General features: G+C 28.1%; 2 protein-coding genes across 3 annotated transcripts; one reads left to right on the plus strand and one right to left on the minus strand.

The window, feature by feature from the left end:
• Positions 1-45: 45 nt before the first annotated feature.
• LOC107171537 (glyoxalase domain-containing protein 4) lies at positions 46-13312 on the minus strand. Of its 2 annotated transcripts, XM_089230540.1 has the most exons (9): positions 13241-13312; positions 13091-13144; positions 3712-3923; positions 3505-3593; positions 3389-3438; positions 3006-3271; positions 1848-2003; positions 900-1075; positions 46-788 (listed from the first exon to the last, which is right to left on the minus strand). In XM_089230540.1, the coding sequence occupies exons 4-9, from the start codon at positions 3589-3591 to the stop codon at positions 663-665; spliced, it is 861 nt and encodes a 286-aa protein (XP_089086666.1). In that variant the 5' UTR covers positions 3592-3593; positions 3712-3923; positions 13091-13144; positions 13241-13312; the 3' UTR covers positions 46-662. The 2 variants fall into 2 exon arrangements, with proteins under 2 accessions (XP_089086666.1, XP_089086667.1); XM_089230541.1 differs by lacking the exons at positions 13091-13144; positions 13241-13312 and adding an exon at positions 9278-9417.
• On the plus strand, positions 5927-20893 carry LOC149054184 (uncharacterized). Its single transcript, XM_089230539.1, has 16 exons — positions 5927-6361; positions 6808-7067; positions 7699-7969; positions 9165-9410; positions 10633-10804; positions 14954-15098; positions 15628-16497; positions 17399-17596; positions 17671-17888; positions 17998-18265; positions 18389-18625; positions 18689-18862; positions 18937-19190; positions 19255-19507; positions 20032-20225; positions 20299-20893. Exons 1-16 carry the CDS (start codon positions 6097-6099, stop codon positions 20489-20491), a joined length of 4218 nt encoding a protein of 1405 aa, XP_089086665.1. The 5' UTR covers positions 5927-6096; the 3' UTR covers positions 20492-20893.
• The last annotated feature ends 429 nt before the right edge of the window (positions 20894-21322 follow it).

Below are 21322 nucleotides of genomic sequence, written 5' to 3' on the forward strand. Positions count from 1 at the left end.
AAATTTGAAATCGACTATCGGACTATGAAAAAACGTACTCGAGAATTAAAATAAAATACAAATCAATTTATTATACTCATTAACATGTTAATTATTATTTAATAAACCAATTTTACGACTCATATTCTTCTATGGTATGAATTATAATTATTTGATCGAAAATAACGCATATTGTTACAAAACTAACTGAAGTGGTTGTGGATCAGTTATTACTCGTGTTCACGACCGCGGTAAATCACTGTTATTAAAAATATTTAATAGAATCATTGCAATTAAAAATGTAAATGCTTTAATGATTTGTAATAAATTATAAACGTCTTAAGATTAAATATCTTATTATTTTTTTTGTTTTAAATAATATTCTTGTATATAAAACAAATACACCTAATGCCAAATTGCCAAACATGAAATATTATACCTATTTTGAACATAACATTTATATTTCAGGATAATTTTATGAGATATTTTCAATATATTTTCAATATATCAACAATATTTTATATTGGGTATTATAAATATTATTTAATTTTCAAAATAAGTTAACCCGTTATCTTTAACATTATTTCATGTACAACAATATAAGTATAAAACTATAGAAATGTATGTTGGTTATACAAATTTAGAAACATAAATTTAAAAAAAAATGTTGCTATCACAAACATTTAATGTTTCAATTTTCTTGCTTCATCTTTAACAATATATTTGTCTAATTGCTTTTCAGAACTTGGATCAAACTGAGATAACTCACGAAATTCTTTATCTCCAACAAAACATATTTCATGTCCATCCTAAAAAATTACAAATTGATTATTTTCCATGGATTACAATCAAACATTTAGTATAAAAAATAACTTAAATAATCAATTTAATTTAATATGCACTGAGACAATTTAACTTACAGGATCAGCAAAAATAACCACCGAAACTGAAGCTTTTCCTGGCGTATCTAAGGTTACAAAAGGAGTTAAGATTTTATATTGATTATTTAAGGCATTTTCTTGGTAACTTTTTAACTCAGATGTAGGAACTGCAAATGCTATTCTTCCATATCCGGTGGCATGGTTAATTGGCTCTCCTGAAAACAATTATATTATTGTATTGAAATTAATGTAGGTATAAAATTAACTTTTATTTATATTATTTCAAAAGTTAAGAAATTTAAATTTTAAATTTAGATTTTAACAATTTTTGAACAAATATTTATGTTTCTTTCAATTATTTTTGTTATATTCTTTCAGACATACATATAACATTATTGTTTAGCTAACTTTATAGATTGAACTCAACTCTCCAATACACGCTTATGGCTTATAGTTACATGGAGTGTTGCATATTACTTAAATGTTTTATTTTTACTATGTAGATTGTAGGTATGGTATACATGCAAATAAATATTATTATAAGTATTTATTTTTATTTATTTATAACAATATTCAATTAACAATTTTTATAATAAACTAGCTGTATAACCCGATCACTCTTGAAATAATGAACAAATATAAGACCTGTGAGACTGTGGCAGATTAGATAAAGTATAAGGTATATTTTTTAATGTGGTTCTAACTACTCTTTAAAGTTTCTTGATATCTCTAAGAATAATCTAAAAAATAAAAAATTTATTTCTTAAATATGGTGTACACAATTTGTCTATTTAGATTAAAAAATCAAACTATAAATATAGTCTCAAGGAATATATGTGCAAAATTTGGTGGAAACAACGATACAGTCATTTCTATGTCTATCAGCCTCATCCAAACATGCATTCATTTTTTTACATGCATATTATATTATATAAATATTAAACTAATAATTCAAAAAAATGAAAAAAAAACATATTTAAAAATTACCAATATCTCTTAATTTCAGCTTAGCTTGATCATCGGCAAATCCTAATTCTATTACAGATTCATTTTGATTGAAAATTTTTAAGCCAAGTATGCCGTTCCAAAATTTCATAGATCTTGTCAAATTTGTAGATGATAGCATAACATTTATAACAGGATCTAGAAAAATACAATTTGATTATTAATATAATATTAAAAAGTGCCCAAATTATAATATTAAAATTAGTTCTATCAAACATAAAATACAATACAATGAATAATTTACCAAGCCGCTTATTTTAAACACTAATATTGTTATTTTTATAATAATTATCTTCAAGATGAAGGAAAACATCTGTTCTTCATAAAGATTTAAGTGTATAATTAGAATGATGTATTAGTATAATTAAAAATACAATTTTAAAGCACAAATTTAATGATAATTACTACTACTACATTACTTTTAAAAAATTAATAAAATAATAATTTACTTTATTAATAATTGTACTGTTAAAACATTAATAGTTGTTTTGTAGCAGTTATTGGAAGACTAATTAATTTATTTTTCAATAATAATGCAGTAGAATGTCAATTAAAACGCAATGGACAGCCAGATATTAAAATAAACAAAAGATGTAAATAATTGGTAAAAAAAATCCATAACACAAGATGATGAAAAAATTAAAAAATTAAACAAAAATGAAAAGTTTTAAGCAGCATAGACATATTATTAATATGTCTACGATTTTAAGTCAAGCTGTTCAGGTATTAAAAACAATAAAAATATTCTTGGAAGTACAAACACACTTTTATGTTTTATAAGTACCACAGCTATAAATTATTTGAAAGTTTGAAACACATAAAACTGTGATTATTAAAATGTACAGTGTACACACTTAATAGTTACATAATTTAGCTGTGTTTAAATTATTTGAATGTAACAATGTAGGTTTCTTACGGTTTCTAATTAATGATTTAATGATTTAAATTTTAAAATATTATCAAATTATTAAGAATGCAATTATAGAAGTATTTAAAGTTTTTATGTTATTACATACATCTATTAAATATCTAGTATTTATAAATGATATCTATTGTATCTAAAACAATAATATTACTATATTTTAAGTATTTTTAATAGTATCTACAAAGTTAAATCTTAAAAATGTTTAATATGCATACCTTTATCAACAGGTTGAGGTTCATCAATCACATAAAATTTATATCCTCCAGGTGCCACAACGTAAGACGTGTTGTCCTCAACTTCAACAGGCCAACCAAGCGATTTAGCATTTTCTAACACTTTTGAAGATTTTAATGTTATTCCAAGGAAATCATTTCCAAGTTTGTAATCATCAACACCATAGTTGTAGGTAAGTTCAATTACAAAATGAGTGTCTTCTGGTCCATATCCGATCATAGTTTTACTCCATCGGTTGTCATATGGTCTACAAGGATTGAATTGATAGGAATTATGTAAGTAATCGATTGCATAACAAATAATTTTTGACTGAACAATGAACATCTTATATGTGTAATATACTCTAACTAAAAAATATATCTACCCATTGCACGCTGCCTCACAGCCTTGAGTGAATTCTTCGTGCCTCAATATCTTTGAAAAAAAAATAAAATAATAATCATTGAAGTCATTTATGTATTTTTTTTTAAAGATAATTACTTTCATTCCCAAAAGTTCTCTAAAAAACTTAATGGTTTTCGTTCTCTCGGCTATTTTGAACACGAAATGTAATGCGCGGCCACTCATCTCTGTATAGTCAATCAGTAGATTTTTTTGATTCAACGATAAAAATATCAAACAAAGTTTTAAATTTAGTGTTTTCTTTAATATAATGTCGTCACAAAACACGACGTCGAAAATACTTACTTTCGGAGCGAATGGAAACTAATTATTATAATATCTACTATAGTAGTAAATAGTATAAATAATAGTAAATAGTAGTTACTATATACTTCACTAGTTATATAGTAATGTGGTAGTAACTAGTAAGTACCAGTGGACAGCAGTGAACACGTAATTCACTAGGTACACAGTAAGCTGGAGGGGATCCACTGACAAACCGGTTCGCTGTGGTTAATCTGAAATTAAAATGATTACGTCATCAAAATATTTTCGTAATACTTTATACCTAAAGCTATAAGTACTATGCAGATAGCCAGGTATGTAGGTACTTATTTCCCGTGCATGGGCATGGAAAAAATCAAAATATTAAGACTTAAAAACAGATTTATGTAATTATAAAACGATTAAGATGTAAAAATAACATTTATCCACACGTACAACAAAATCTGTGTATATTTTTTCGTTATTACATACCTATTTATTCTCAAAATGTGCAGCGGTGTGCAGGTGTAGATGTGTAATTAGGATTTAGGACTTGATTCGAAGGATTAAACAACACAATAAGGTTTAACTGCTTTAGTGATATTAAAATTAAACCGTTTTTAAATTACGTATATTTTGAAAAAAAAAAAATATTATTTTTTTATGTGTTATTTCAATTCGATACCTCGAATAAAAATATTTTACTTCGCCCTTACTATTGAGCGTGAGCCAACAAACATATTAAAATATCTTTTTTTTATTTGTACATTAAATAAGTATATCCCATAATTGGCATAATAATTCGTATATAATATAAATAATATTGAATAACTAATAATGTAAATACTCAATAATAAAAAAATATAAATCGTAAAAGCTGCACTTTAAGTAGTTTTCTCGTCAACTAATTATTAGAAAAAAATATAATCATAAATCAACAAAACTCACTATTTCAAACGCACATTATTTTGAATTCTATATTTATAATTATGATAATCTCTATGACGATTCATAGATTGTTTATTCTAAATTTAATCAGTATAGTGCATATTTCGCAATAATAATATAAAATATTAATTTATTGTTTTCTGGTGTAATGAGGCTTTAATTGTATATTATAAGTATAATAAACACGGTACAACATAAATCATTATGCGCTCTGTATCTGAAACAACCACAGATAACACAAACAAATATTTCATAAATATTGACTTTGGTGCCATCCCAGTTGGATCCGTTCGTAAAAGATTAATCGATATAACCAACGACTTAAAAGCAAGTTCATACTTTCTGTTTTTTAGTTATTTTTAAAAACTACTATGTTCATATATATTATTATACACCCAGTGATGTATTGCTAAAAATATTCGTGGGTATACGCAATGTTCGGGGTACCCCCCCCCCCGAATTTTCTCGCATTAGGTACCCAAGCTTAGAAATTTAACATCATTTTTGTTTTCACCACTTACTAAGATTTGTATAACCTCCACTCCCCTTGAAATTTATTCTAAGTACGGCCTTGGGTACTACAGTATTTTACATGTAAATAGGTGATAACTGATAAGTGATAGCATTGGGTCAAAAAATAAATTTCCTCACTTCATTTAAAATAATTTTTTTTTGCAGCCTTTTTTATTACATATCGCATACACAACTACGTAAGTACTTAATACTTTTGAAAGTAATCTATTGTAGATAATTATTTTAGTTTTTACTTATTTTCCAAATCAAAATCATGAACAATCTGAAATGGAAGTAGTGTTTTCTATTTTTAGAAACTTAAATTCAAAAAAATAACATAGAAACAAAAAGTGATATAAAGTGCCTACTAGCGCCTAAGCGCCCCTAATGATTAATTATGCTTGATAAAATATTGTTGATAACCAATTTAGTTAATAATATATTTTGAAGGCACACTACAATATTGTATCTGAATTGATTTTTCTCTAAATATCTTAAAACATTTCAGAGTATTTACTCATTTATTAAGTAAATATAAAATATATTATGGTACAATATACCATTATATTTTCACTATTTATAATTTATTCAATGATTTTGCACAAAATTTTGTCTAAATTCAAGTTGGATAAAATGTAGAGTTTGTTGACATAAACTAATAAAAGAACCAATCTATTTATACCTATATAATAACTTTTAAACATTAAAAATAAGTGTGTTTGTTTTTAATTAAATGTTTTGTTATGTTAGTTTGTTGCTTTGTTTATAATACCTGTAATAGGTACATATTCTTATATTATAGGAGCCTATAATTTATGCAAAATGTATTTGTTGATAGGTACGTATGTACCTACTTAAATACCAAAACGATAACACCAAAAATAAATAATTTACGTTTTATTATTACTGTTATTGTTTATTTTTTAGAAAGTCACAAAATTTAAAGTAAAAAATAACAATGAATCTATGTACTTGGCCGATTCCATCGAATTTGAGCCATCAATAACTCCACCAATATTTCCAAACAAAAAAGCGACTTTTACCGTTATATTTTCTCCAAAATCTGAACTCATACAAAATACGTTAGAGTACTTTACACTATTTTCGATAAACGATCAAGATAAAACAACTAATGATGAATTTGCCGAGTGTGAATCACTGCAGAGTGAACACAGTGCTGTCGATGAGATAGTACAAAACGTCACAGTTTGCGTAAAAGGATCTTGTTACGGTAAGTGCTGTAGTTATAGTCACGCTAAATATTAAATATTTAACTGTATTCATAAATTATAACGAACTGAATACTTAATTGTAGGTGCGTATACCACATTGACTATAAATAGTATAAATACAAGTATTTGTAGTATTATTATTTGTTATTATAGTATTTATGATACTAAATACAATATAATAACGCAAATGCCACAGGGTTTCGTAAACAATATTGTGAAATAAGTGAATATATCATATAACATATCACTATTTTGGTCGAGTATATTATAATATTTAAAGCTGTATTGTTAACTCATTATTTAATTTATTATTGTAATAATACTACGGCATACAAAGCGTACGTATAGTATAGTAGGGTCGTAGGAACCTCTTACCAATGTTTCAATAAAATATATTATTAAATTAGTACACAATATGAAATTTGTATTTTCCAATCACTTAAAGGACCATCGGTGAAAGTTTCACCAACCAAAGTGTTCATGTGTCAATCGGGAGGAGATGGACCAACAGTCAAGTCCGTAAACCTTATAAACAATTCCAAAATGCCTGGGCAGTATCAAGTGCAATACGATTGGACAAATTGTCCGATAAAATGTCATCCGTCATTTGGAGTCGTTCAAAATCGCTTTCAGATCAAATTGGAACTAAAACCCTTTCAAATTGGATATTATTACAAACGGCTTTACATTCTGATCGCGTACCACGTAAGCTCTATACACCCATATATTATTATATGTAAGGCACATAGCCACTAATATTTTCATGGGATATAGTTCCGTTCCTAATGTCCTAACTGATTTCAATTTTAAATAATGATAATATATACACATTTAAGCATCTTAGTGTTTACTATTTAATATTTTTTATTATATGTTATCAAGATAAAAAGTATATTCAAGTATAAAATGTTTTTCTTTAAACCAGATTAAATTTAATAATGTATTCCGTGGAATATTTTAGACGAAGTATAATTAATAAAATAATTTTAATTATTTACTTTATAATTTACAATTCAGGTTAACTATTACGATTACGGATTAACATTTTTGTTGTACGATCTTTATATTTATATTTTATATCATTCATATTTATACGCGTTTCTCCAAAATATCTCGACAGTTATTTTTTGTTATAAACTATTGTAATGCACGTTAAAACTTATCATGCTCTAATCCTTTATGTAGACAAAAAAAAAAAAAAAATCAAAATATCATATGCCTATAATGTACGGAGGCGACAAGTCACCACCGATCGGTAGAAATTCAAATATCATATAACTTGTTGATCACTTACATAGCGTTTATTCTATAGGTAGTCGCATATATTATGTTCTAGCATCCCGTTTACATTGATATATACGCATTTTCTGGTACAATGAAGATGGATCCGTTTTCGTACTTCAGGTCACCGTTCGGACCATTGCCGAGATCGGAAAACAAATACGCCGAATTCTTTAAAGACGTCGCGCACCCAAGGAATGACGTACAACACCGAGTAACCGTGATACCAAAAGAATTACGATTCGGTTACGTAAGGAATGCAAAAACCATGTCCTTTAATGTACGCAACGATTCCGACACGCCGCTTTGCATAAATTGGATTCACGGTTAAACATTAATTATATTCATAAAAAATTATCGTATACACATTACCACCTATCTGTCCAGCATAATCAAGTATACACATACCACTATACCTAATCAGTAGCGAATCTGAAGATAATTTGAATTGGTATCATAAATTTATAGGTACTATAACAAAAACGTAACTGAACACACATTTTCGATTTTCATATTAAAAAAAAATTACCTTTTTTTATATCATTTATTTATTAGTTTGAAGTTAATATTATGACTTATGAATTTTGTATTCAATTTATCATACGGTGCTATATGGTTAAACATATTTATTTATTCAAATAATTATCTAAAAACTTTATTTTTAAACGCACGCTCGCTGTAATAAAAATTCTCAGTAAAACGTTTCAAAAAACATATATTTTCTCATGGTATTCAGTTGTTTCTATTTAAATATTTAACATTACATTTTTTTTATTATTATTATTATTAGAGGGAACCCACGGCAACATAGACCATTGGGTGTGGGATGATACGGTAGGAATTATTTTTGTGTATTTGTTTGTAGGTTTTTAAGATGGTAGGTTGTAACACGTAAATGTTTATGCAGTGTGTGGCAAGGCAGGGGCTTACCCAGGAATTTTTTATGGGGGGGTCCAACATTTTTATTTTATCTGTTCTCTAATTATAATTATAGTTTAATTCATTACCAACATATTACTGTTAATAACAGTAATAATAATAGTTACAATAGTTATACACACACTCACAGCACATATAAAGAAAGGTTTACTACACTACTATTGACTATAAATACTAAATAATACTAGTATTTATAATTTATATTTATACCTACCTAAATTTCATTACAAAAACTAGTTGATACCTACTTACCCTGTATCTCGTAAACAAATTAGAGCCTTGGCGGTAGGAGTAAAATTACACTGATTAAATATACCTATATTGGCATTATTGTGTAATTCGTACTTTAAAAATTAATACTGTAATATTTTAACCCTTCAATTTAATCATAATACTGAAAACAACAAGATATTAAATTTAATGCAAACACAAATTACAAGGAAACCTGGTATAGTTAACGGCTAGGCTAGCGGTGGAAAACGACAATTTTCACCAGACTTATAGCATCTACGGCTCTACGTCTAAATATTAACCTGGGGTATATATATTATATATTATAACATTATCCTTTCTCATACACAGAACCCGGCAGTGATAATTCTTTCGCAATAAGTCCAAAACAGTTTTATATCGGCAGTCATGATTCGAAAAGGCTGAAGTGCGTGTTTCAACCAAAATTCGTTTCAAATATTTACTTTGTTGAGTTCGAAGCATCTGTCCATTTCGGGGCCACCGACTCTCCGCGGCCGTTGGATTGTTACACTGGATATGACGCATTTCCAATGCCCACATACGTCGCTCCAATGAGCATTTCAATAACGGTCACTGGTACGCATATGCAAAGATTATATATCTGATCTATTTAATATAAGACACTACGAAATAATATAGAACTTTTTTATATTTTTACTATTTTAAGTTTTTTACTGTTTGAATAACAACATACATTTTTAATTTACATGGTTTCAAGTTGTTCAAAAACCAATGTTTTTATTAAAAAATTATATTTTTTATCCTTATCATCTTTCAAGTTTTTTACTTTTTTGAATGACAACATAGAGTTTTAATTTCATATTCCAAAGCAGAATATTTTTCTAAGTATTTTGATTCATAAAAATCGAATTTAGGACGAGTAGTTTATGAGTTATATGTATTTAAAAGTTTAGATAAGTGGAGTAGTGGACAAACATTTTGCGGGGTAACCCCGTACCACTCCACTCTGCCAATCTAAACTTTAAATACTTATAACTCAAAAACTACTAATCCTAAATTTGATTGTTATGAATCAAAATACTTAGAAAAATATTCTGCTTTGGAATATAAAATTAAAACTCTATGTTGTCATTCAAAAAAGTAAAAAACTTAAAAAACGATAAGGATAAAAAATATTTAAAAATATAATTTTATATAAAAACGTTGTTTTTTTAACAACTTGAAACCATGTAAAAAAATATATTGAAAAAAGTAAATACTTTTCGAGATAATTATTAATTAGTGTACCCACTTAAAAGAATCACCCTGTATAATATAACATGTATTCAAATTTATTTTACTCATGTGACCCAGGGGCGCCATTTGGGGCGGGGGGAGCAAGGTGTGCACTTGCACACCCTGAATTTATTATTTGCTATTGGCCTAGGCGTCACTGATACACGGCTTTGCCGCCTTGGCCTTCAGTTTTCCTATCTTTAACATTATGGTTTAGGCCATAAACTGCTTTTAATGATTGATTTGTATTTTATATTTTTATTGATATTCTAATTTCAAATATAGGTAAGTACCTAACTATTAATTAAATGTATGCGTAAAAAATTTCAAAATAGTAATAGTTGAATGGTAAGATATCTAGTACCTAAAATATTAATATTTAATTTATTAATTTGTAATATTTTATGTATGAAAGCCAAATGTTTTTTTGACAATTGGCCTGGTGGTGGGAAAAAATTGGCCTCTTTAATTGCATGGACAACACCCTTAAAAAAAACTGAAATGGCGCCCCTGATATGACCGAGGCGAAAACATTCTTAAATAAAATTGTACTTATATCTAGGCCATTCTTTCGAAAAGCCTTTTGCCGGATGGAAATCGACGTGTAAACTCAACAACCGCGTAATAGTAATGCCGCCTACTGTGCCGGCTTCTAAGTCCGTATTTGCAACGCTGTTAATTAAAAGAATCGTCCGAGTACCAACCATGTTTGAATTACTACCGCCTAATAAATCGTAAGTAAAAATAACGAATGCATAGTGCATATTTTTCGATTATTTATGAGAACAATGATATGCATATTATTTGAGAGAATATTTCATTTAAATTCCTCTCCACTTATTTTGCGTGTAAAGAATATTGACTTATAATTCTAAAATTGTTTAATTGTTAAATTTTAATAGAAAAAGAAAAAATAATTAAAATGTTAGGGATTCATTTTGAATGAGTCAATTTTTCAAAATAATGATTCAAAAATTGAAGAAAAACAGAAAATAAGAGAATTATGCTTTTTGATGGTACATTTCACTTATAGCTATTAATTGTAATTTGTAATTGTTTTGTTTTATACGAATTGCCAGTAGCTTAGTATTTACCTACACAAACAAAAAGTATAATAGATATGTACTTAACACTAAGAAACAGTATACACATTGATTATCTTTTACTACCTAGTAAACCTACCTCTTAAACATTAAATTCGATAATTTTATGAGGTCAAAATTTAAGTTTCTTTTGTGCTTAGGTACTGCATATAAGCATATGATGTGAGTTATCAACTATGGATTGACTATCAATTAGATTAAAAATGATTAGAATAACAATAAACTTTAATTCTCATTATTTAATGTACAAAAACTACATTTAATATGATTTATGTAATAAAAACTAGAAAATCTAATAGTAATTTTTTCTTAAACTGTGTACATAATGCAACATAATATATTATATTCAAATGTAAAATATTCTTTAGTATATGGTATAGTGGGAGGCATAAAGTACAAAATACAATATATTCCTTATTTTATGATATTTTTATTATTTTTTTTATATTTTTCTGGATACATAAAAATAATAATTATAAAATCATAGCATAATTCTTACATTTCATCGTAATTTAAACTTTAATAATTTAAAAATATTGAATTATTTTATATACAGTATACAAAAGATTATATCTTTGTAAATAAATAAGATAATTTTTGTTTTAACTTTATAAACTTATAAACGATATAAAATATCTCATAAAATATAAAATAGGTATCATAATAATTAATAGGAGTGTATAATGAATAGTTTAATATCTAAGAAAGTAATAATTACAACTTTCGTTTAAAGTTTTAATGATCAGTGTTTTTCAGAAAAAAAAAAAATCATTGAGAGTCCAGAGAATCTAAAATAAATTAGATGTACCTACCTACATTTTAGTATAATGTAAAATCCTAATAGGTGCCTACTAATTATTTTTAACAAACACTAAATCACACTAAACCTAATCGTGTTCATTAAATAGAAGGTTAGGTAATAGTTTCCATGAAATTGCCCACTTTAATTATACTGGCTCATAAATTGTTTCATTATGGCAGAGATCTAGTAAACATTCCATCCATAATTTCAGACTTCCGTATTGCAGACTCAATAAATCCCAAATTTATTGAATCATAGAATAAACTGTATTATTATATAGAATTAATAACTATACTAACACTTACATTATGTATTTACAAGTTTTTATAAATAGCCTAAATATTATGTTATGTACCTAGTAGGTAACTAGAGTAGGGAAGTATTTTTGTACCTACTAGTTCATTAGTTATTCAATAATTTTCTTAGTAGCAAATTCTTTTTACAAGAAATATACAATAAAGTTTTTTTTAAGTATAAGTTCTTTACAATTCAATACTAGATACCAATTTAATTTTTTTTTTATCTTGTACAAATTGAAATACCAATACCAAAAAATATGAAAATTAACAAGTTATTTTAGTTTTAATAACCTATACAAGAACATGTATAAAAATAAAAAATAGAGTAAAAAGCAATATTAGGTATAGTAAATAAGACTGAGGACACAATAATGTCATAATTTTACATGATCACAAAAATAATTAAGTAAACCACGAATAAGTTAATGTTGTGAGGTTTTCCTAGGATTCAGTGTGCTTTTCTGACCCAGACTCTATGGTCAGTTAATTTTGAGGAGCGAGATAAATGCTATTCTGACAGATAAAAATTCATAATTTTATTAATTCGTAATTATTAGAATATAAGGCATAAAATCTCCAATAAATTAAATAAAATAGGTTGATTCAAAAGTAAAATTGTAATATTAATCAAAAAAGTTATTTTTAAATAGGTAAATAGCTGGTATAAGAATTAAAAATTCATATTTCTACCTCATTAAAAAAAAAAATACAAAAATTTGTTAGAAATTAGGTATCATTACAATTAAATTCTTTTGTAAATAATAGACGTTTCCTGGCTTATGTTAAGCGGGTATCTTAAAAATAAAAATAAATTACCTTAAAAGTTGAAGAAACTGATTTCTCTTGTTATTCAACTCTATGTAGACGTGCCTATTAACAATAAACCTTTATTTATTTTTATGTTTACTTAAGTTTCAAACAACAATAAGTCTAAAAGCTGAAAGTATGGTTACCAAAAAAACTAACTTTAAAGTTAAAATGAGTAATTAAATAATGTATTTGATTGTAGACCGTCCTGTATCTAGTAACTTCAATATTTGGTTTAGAAAACTGATAAGAATGAAAAGTGAAAACAACAATGATAAATGATAAGATATCAATCAATTTTATCAAAAAATTTAGCAGTATGACCATTTTTAAAAAAGCTTAAAATGATACTTTTAAATTATATTAATTCAAATTCTTAATTCATACGTCATCTAACGATATTATTACTAATAAATTCCTACTGTGCAGGAGTTTACTACTTTACTAAAATATATATTATGTGTACGGTGTACTGTATATTCTCAATTCTGCACCACATAAATACACAAAAATATATTTATATATCGTCAGTTAGCACTCATGTACTATATAGGTACCTATATTATGTTGAAAGAGTTAGAATCACGATTAAAGGATACCTATCTAATTTTTAAGTATGTCTTAAATTATTGTTGAAATCTACGCAGTTTTGTCCAGACCAAATTTCTGGTACACGAGTTGTGTCCCGGCAGTTCTATTAGGTTTCAGACAAGTTGAGTTGATGAGTTGTGTGCTGATAAATTCAAATCGATTTTTTTTCATGCAAAACACAATGCATAATATTGTAATGGACACATTTCTCAATCAGAATTTATAAAAAAAATTGTACCTATTTGAATTTTTTCTCAATGTGTAATTATTTTATTTTTAATTTAGATATATTAGTAACGAGTATTAGTGTATTACGAAACAATATTTGTCATTAAATTCATATTTGTGTATTATAATCAATATTGAAATATTTTTTTTTTTTTTTTTTTATTAATGATAAGGCTTCAACAATAAAGTCATTAGCCGGAAAAACATGTTTACAAGTTATTTACAATCATCTTAATACTAATATTTAAATAAAGGAAGTACAGTATAATACAGGTATATGGTGTTAATGGTATAGGTAACAGTAATATATAATTATTTAAATTCTATTATAGAGATTAGTTATTTTAAGGAATGTTATTAGGAGGTTAAAATTATCTATACTTAAAATATCTTTTAATGTTAAGTGTGGAAAGATTTTTCTTTGTTCAGATAGATTAGGGCATTCCAGGAGTTGGTGTGCTGTGGAAATCGGTGCGTTGTTGCATAGTTCGCAGTTTGGTCTCGGCTCTCTTCTCATTAGGTGTACGTGTGAGATGTTAGTGTGTCCAATTTTCATCCGTGTCCATATTACTTGTTGTCTTCTCGTACTTGAGGGAGGATTTGGGTTAGGTGACAGAAAAGGTTTTATTTGATGTAGTTTGTTGTTCAGTTCCTGGTCCCAGAGTCGTTGGTGAATCTTTTTGCTATTTATTAAGGAGTTTCGGGCGGTGTCCTTGAAAGACGAAAGGTCTAATTTGGGGGTATTGATGTTGGTGGAGGCGGCTTTATTGAAATATTATTATAATGATTATTTGTGTATTTATTGTTTACTTTTTATTTATATAAGTTAAAAGAAACTCGTGTAATCTCAAAAAAAAAATGAGGGGACACAACTCGTGTGAACAAAAAAAAAACTTGAGGACAATCCGTTTGCAGCCGAAATTGAATACCCGTGACAATTCTATCGTTATTTATTTTATAATTTTTATAATTTTTGTATGCACAATATACATTATAATATGGTCATGTGGTCAGTCGTGTATGAAGCACTGACGCTAAATATTTATATTATAGAAAGTTTTTAGCAAAACCCATGATGGGAATGATAAATAGCGATTACCAAATTGTAGTGTTTCAACTCATGAAAACAAGCAATAAACAGTCACTTTACGCTGAACGGTGGAACGTAGTGTTCGATGCAGATTCCAAAAATAATTCGGTACGTTACTTTTATAAATAAATAATTATTTATTAATATTAATTTCAATGTCAGTGGCGTGAGGGGCGGGTGAAGCAATCCTTACTTTTACTAAACGAATAATCATTAGTCTAATTTGCATAGTTCATAATAATTGTCATAAAAATTTGAACGTATTATGTTATATTTTAAGTAACGTCAGTAACGATGACATAAAATAACTGTCTTTGAATTTCGCTCGACACTGAATAATATTGCACTGTGTGTCATAAACTCATAATCGATTAATATTATATTATTATTGATAATGTTAAAAAGTTTGTTGCACCAATTGGTTTTTTTTTGTGTAGCGGAGAGGGATTCTATGATGATTTAACCGCAGGTCTCGAATGAGCTTTTTCTCCCCCCCCCCCCCCCATCCATGCCATCTCATAAACTCAAACGATCACCAAAAAGTATAGTCTAAATTGCGCCACACTGTACAGCAGTGCAGGGCATGACGCCGTTGATGATAAATTCGAACTAAAAGAAAATCAACAATCGGTTGCAGGTCACCATAGACATCTACGCGAGCGCAGAATTCGGGTGCGTGACGATCGGAGATGGAAATCACGTGGAAGTGCCGAACGACGTCCAAGTGGGGTGTGAAATACGGGACGAACGCGTGCCGATAGTGAACACGACCCGACATTGGTTGCGGTACTGCATAAAAGTGAGCGGTCAGCACCATTCGGTGAACAACGAGCTGATGGAGTTTCCGTCCACTAAACGTCGTTATTCGTGGGCTTCAGTGGCCGAGCAAGAATTCGATGACGAAGAGATCGGCGACGAATACCAGAGCTATACCGAATCGGAAATTGACGTCGGATCAGAAAACGACGACGAATCGAAAAATGAAGAAGGTGGATTGGGAAAGGTCGCTGGACCGGAAATGCATGCCGCACCTGAAAAGCATGCCGCACCGGAAAAGCACACTAAACCGGAAAAGCACACTAAACCGGAAAATCACACTAAACCGGAAAAGCACGTCAAATCGAAGTACGCTGAACCGGACGAGGGGGAAGCCGGACCTGAAGCGGACGATGAAAGTTCGTCGACGGTAACGAATCGGAGCTATGACATGTACTCAATCAGTTCTTCGATGGCGTCTCCGACAAAGTTCGGACCACTGTCATCGATGCTGCAGGGAGACGCCGAGAGAACGACGCCTTGGCCGTTCGTGTTTGCGTTCGATTCGCTAGTCGGCGAGTTGGGACCCAACGAGAGACGCAACTTGCGTTTGTCGTTCTGCCCGACGGCCAACTTAACGTACACGGTAGACGCGACATGCTACTTGACGTGCGACCGCGACGACTATCCCAAAATCGTCAACGCGTTACCCATCACCATCGAAGGCACAGGATGCAGAACGCGGTTCCAGGTGAGCTTAAAATTTTCGAAGTTGCCATCATCAATCACTAAGCCATTTTACCGATAAATTATTAAAATATTTTATAAAATCATTTGGCGTGACTAGTCATTTATTTTAAATAAAAGTCAAAAACAGTGATAAATCCATTCGTTTATCTATATTTAATAATACTTTAATAATCCCATACATAGGTATATTTTATACATACCTGATGGATACCGAGAAACACTGTATCGGTCATAGTGTTTTTTTTTCGGAATAATTTATATCAAAATTCGCATTATTTACAATCAAAAAATTGTCATATATATGCTAGGTGGAATTTGGTGCAATATATTATTGTTATCATTATTTATTAGTTTTTTTTTTTTTTTTTAATTTATTTATTTAGAAGAATATATTTACAATCTATTTTTACAATAATCAGTAAGTATGATGACAAAATTTTATTTATATGACATTAATGAGATTAGAAAAGGAAGGCCCTCAGTAGTGCCACCTAACAAGAAACCATTTATTAGTTACTACCATAAATCCAAGACATTAAAAAATAAACATAAATAATAATTCTAATAGCTTTTAATATAATACATCAATATTTAGATGGAAATATATCTAATTTTTTTCAAAAAAGTTTAAATAAGTTGTTTTTTAAACACCACCATTTATTTATTTATTACATTTTTGCCATTCACGATTTCTTAATATACCTAACCTAACCTACTGTTATTAAGATCTTGTATTTTATTGTAAAATAAATACTTTATTCTCTGGATAATAGTGAATATCATAGGTACAGAATACAGTAGACAGGTACAATAACTTATAAATCCACTCCTACATTTTATTTATACCTACGAAAAATAAGAATAAATGATTTGGTAACATAATTTTCTTCTTTTTACTATAGATAACGCCAGAAAAATGTTATTTGAACAATATGATAGTAAACACGAAAAGAACACAACGATTTATAATCGAAAATAAAAGTCGTTCTTACGCAAACATCAAATTTGTTACGACTTCAGCCAATTCTATGATTTGGCCTATACCGACTAGTAAAATAAATCCGCAAACTTTTCGATTCACGCCCCAGCAAAACCAGTGTGTACGTTAATCGTTTTTAAGTTTTAATATTCTCAATGATTGCACGCGTTAACTTTTATGCTAAATTATTTTTAGAAAATGGATTTATCTATATACCCTACAGAGGTGGGATTTCAAAAGTTTTTCGTCAACATACAGTTTGATCCTAATGTGGAACCTTATCCGGAAAACGAGAATACAATAACGGTCAGTATGAACGTCAAAACGTGTGCACTGCAAATCTTAAGAATATCTAACGATTCTATTCCTTATTTCGGCAAGTTGGCTTTGAACAAACTTTTTCATCACTTAAAGTAATTATAATGAAGATTAACAAGAGAGGTCATATTTTCATCACCTAGTTTATAGGTACCTAATATATTATTATTATTATATTATATATAAGCACAAAACTGATTACAGGATAAACAACGAACTCGGTAAAATTTATAAAAAGAATATATCACGATTAATATGGACTTTACCTGTAATTTCTGAATCGACCACTTATGACATTCAGTTATATAATCGTTCTAAAGTTCCAATTAGTTGGGAAATAAAATACAACGAATGCATAAACTGCACTTCAGAGAACAAAAACAACAATAATAATCACAAAAACTGTAATACTCTGTCCAATAAATGCATGCATTACAAGAGTGTTAAAATCACCCCAACTGTAAACTTGAAAGTAATTCAAAACAAATTTCACAGTAATTACTGATTACCTTCGTAATATATGTTTTACGTTTATTATTAGTTATTTAGTATAATAATATCAATATGTATACTTATGAAAATGATAATATTTTAGATGGAACATTTTTCAAAAATGCAAATTGAATTAAATACTATAGACAAAGAAGCTAATTTGAGTTATAATTGGTCGATTGGATTCTACAAAACGTTATTTTATAACACTGAATTGCTAATAGAACCCAAAACGTTCGAAGATGGTTTGATATCATTTGATCCAAAATACGGCATAACCGACCAACTAGAATTCAATTTTGTACCAATATTCATTGCTCATCCTAATCCACCAGCACAAGTGCATTATGATATATGTCACTATGTAATCAATAACAATATAATAATTCATTAAACTTTGCAGGCTTTTTGGGTGTATAACAGCAATAATTGCAATGTAACATATTCAATAATTGATGATTCATTAACACCCGCACATCCATATTTCCGTTGTTTAAACCCAAGTGGAGTATTCAGCCCTAAATCTGTAAATCCAATACTATTTGTATTTTCACCCGACAGACTATGTGCGTTTGAGGTAGTTTAAAAAACAAAACAAATTTAACGGAAATAATAATAATTTTTCAAATAAATAACATTATATTTTTATAGGCTACAATTATGTTACTAACAAACAATTATTACAGACGCCAAATAACCCTTTTAGGACAAGGCGAATCGTATACCAGAACTGCTATTTCACCAGGACATGGTTTGTCATCATTTTTACCGATCCAAAATGATAGAGAAATATTTTTATCAATAGAAAACATAATACTTAAACCGATATTTACACTATCAAATATTAAATCCATGTTTTGCCTGTATAATAATAGTGATGAAGAAATTATTTACGAATGGAAAAAGTATGATTTTCTTATTTACTTGATATATAATAGGTAGGGGTTGTTCAAAAATAATGTGATTTAGGTGTACAGTCGACAACATTTTAACAGCTGTAATATGTCCGCTTAAAGGAAATTTAAAAAAACATAGAAGTCAAGTATTTGAAATTTCTATTACCAGTTATAACGAGCCAGCTATCTTAACGATAATGTTGAATATTAGCTATAAGTTTGTTTCTGAAATTAAAAATTATGAACAGTCGTTAAAAAACTATAATATAAATAAAAAGAGACTCGAAGGATATTTCAAAATCGACGAATACGGCAATTACAAATCAGTAAGAATTTTAAATGTCTGTTTTAATTCTAAGGATATTTTATTTTTATAATACGTGCTATATAATTGACAAAAAATAAAAATATCACATAAATTAATTATATATTATATTATTAATTATAAATTATCAAAATCACACATAATTTATTGTTAATATCGCGTACCACAGTACAGTGTTAATAACTTAAGTAATCAGTTTGAAAATCTTAACACACGAGTATAATATTAATAATAAAAAAATATATTTAATACTAGATACTAATGAATTGTTCTCTGTACCGTTTTATGGTGATGTATAAAAATAGTATGTAGTTTGTAACTATATATGACTGTAAAGCTTGAGGCTTGAGTGTATATTTTTCGCACGAAAGGTTTTTTTAAAACGTGTGGCATCTTCTTATCAATAATTGTCGTATACAAAAATAAAAATGATTACATTATAATATGTAACATAAAATTAAGATTATTATTAAAATTGTATATACCTACTGACCAATACCTATACCTTCTATGAAATGTTTTTAGAAATTAAACATGAAAATAGAAAAACAGCCACAAGAAAAACATTTAGTCCTGTACATTTATGTCAGAATAAACGATGAATTTAGCAAATGGACAAATGAAGCAAAAGATAACATAAAAAAGCATAACTTTCAACAAGAGAAAAGAATCATGCAACAAAAATTGGTCTGTTCGGATAACTTTCAAAACATGTTATGGTAAATCGATCAATTAATAATCTAAAAAAAAAACCCGTAATTTAATAAGGTCTCCCAACTATAACTATCACAGGGATGTCGTAGATAAAATCTGTTCAAAAGAAATAGAATGCAAGCCATTATATTACCACCAATTAAGAAATTCAAAACAAAACCATCCAAACTGTATATCAAAAACGGCTAAAATTAACCTGGAAACTATTTTAACATCAATTATTAAAGACAGTTTGATTAACATTTATCCATTAAATACATGGAAATACTAATAATGAAAATGTCATGTTTAAACGGTATACTCGAATCTGTCAATCTACTGTTTACTAACAAATACTTTCAATACAATAGATTTATTAATTTCCGATTAAACTAAATATTAGAATAAATGCCTACAATTATTTTTAATACGCGTCTCAAGCTCAACATGCTATAATATGGCTATGTTTATACATTAAAGATACTTTTTATATTAAAGTCATATACCAATTATTTTGACACATGAATGTTTAGTTCATTGTAGTTAGATGTGATACCTACATAAAACTAGGTATGTGTATGGTATTATTGGTATTCGGAAAAAAAGCCTGGATATCAAAAATTAAAATACGATAAAAAAGCGCCGTCCAACTAAAATTTAGTTACTAAATGCATAACACTTTTTTTTTATCTCAGCGTAGTTGGTACATTTTATAATTTTAAATTTTTTAACAATATACCTATCTATATATAGGTATATAATTTATAATTTAAGTAAATAGGTTAGGCTTAGGCTAGATTAGGCCATGGCTAAATAATTAGGTATCATCACAAAAAAAAAAAAAAAACACTTTTTATCCGGCTGGCGCCTCCTCCCCCCCACACTATTCTACACACAAAACCATTACTCGTAGTTTTCCATATTTCATTTTTTGACAATGTAAATAGAATAAAATAGAAACGGAAAACTATTATCATACCTAATTATTTAGCCTTGAAAGTACCCACGTGTCGTCACTAATTATGATTATAGTAATTATCATACCGATAACTTTGGTGGGCGTTAAAACTTTTAAGGTAATTACCCAATAATGTCTATTTATAGTCCAAACGTATATTATAGG

The sequence above is a fragment of the Diuraphis noxia genome, unplaced genomic scaffold (genome assembly GCF_037042655.1).
Source record: "Diuraphis noxia isolate RWA-SAM2 unplaced genomic scaffold, SU_Dnox_SAM2 contig0009, whole genome shotgun sequence".
Lineage (NCBI taxonomy): Eukaryota > Metazoa > Arthropoda > Insecta > Hemiptera > Aphididae > Diuraphis > Diuraphis noxia.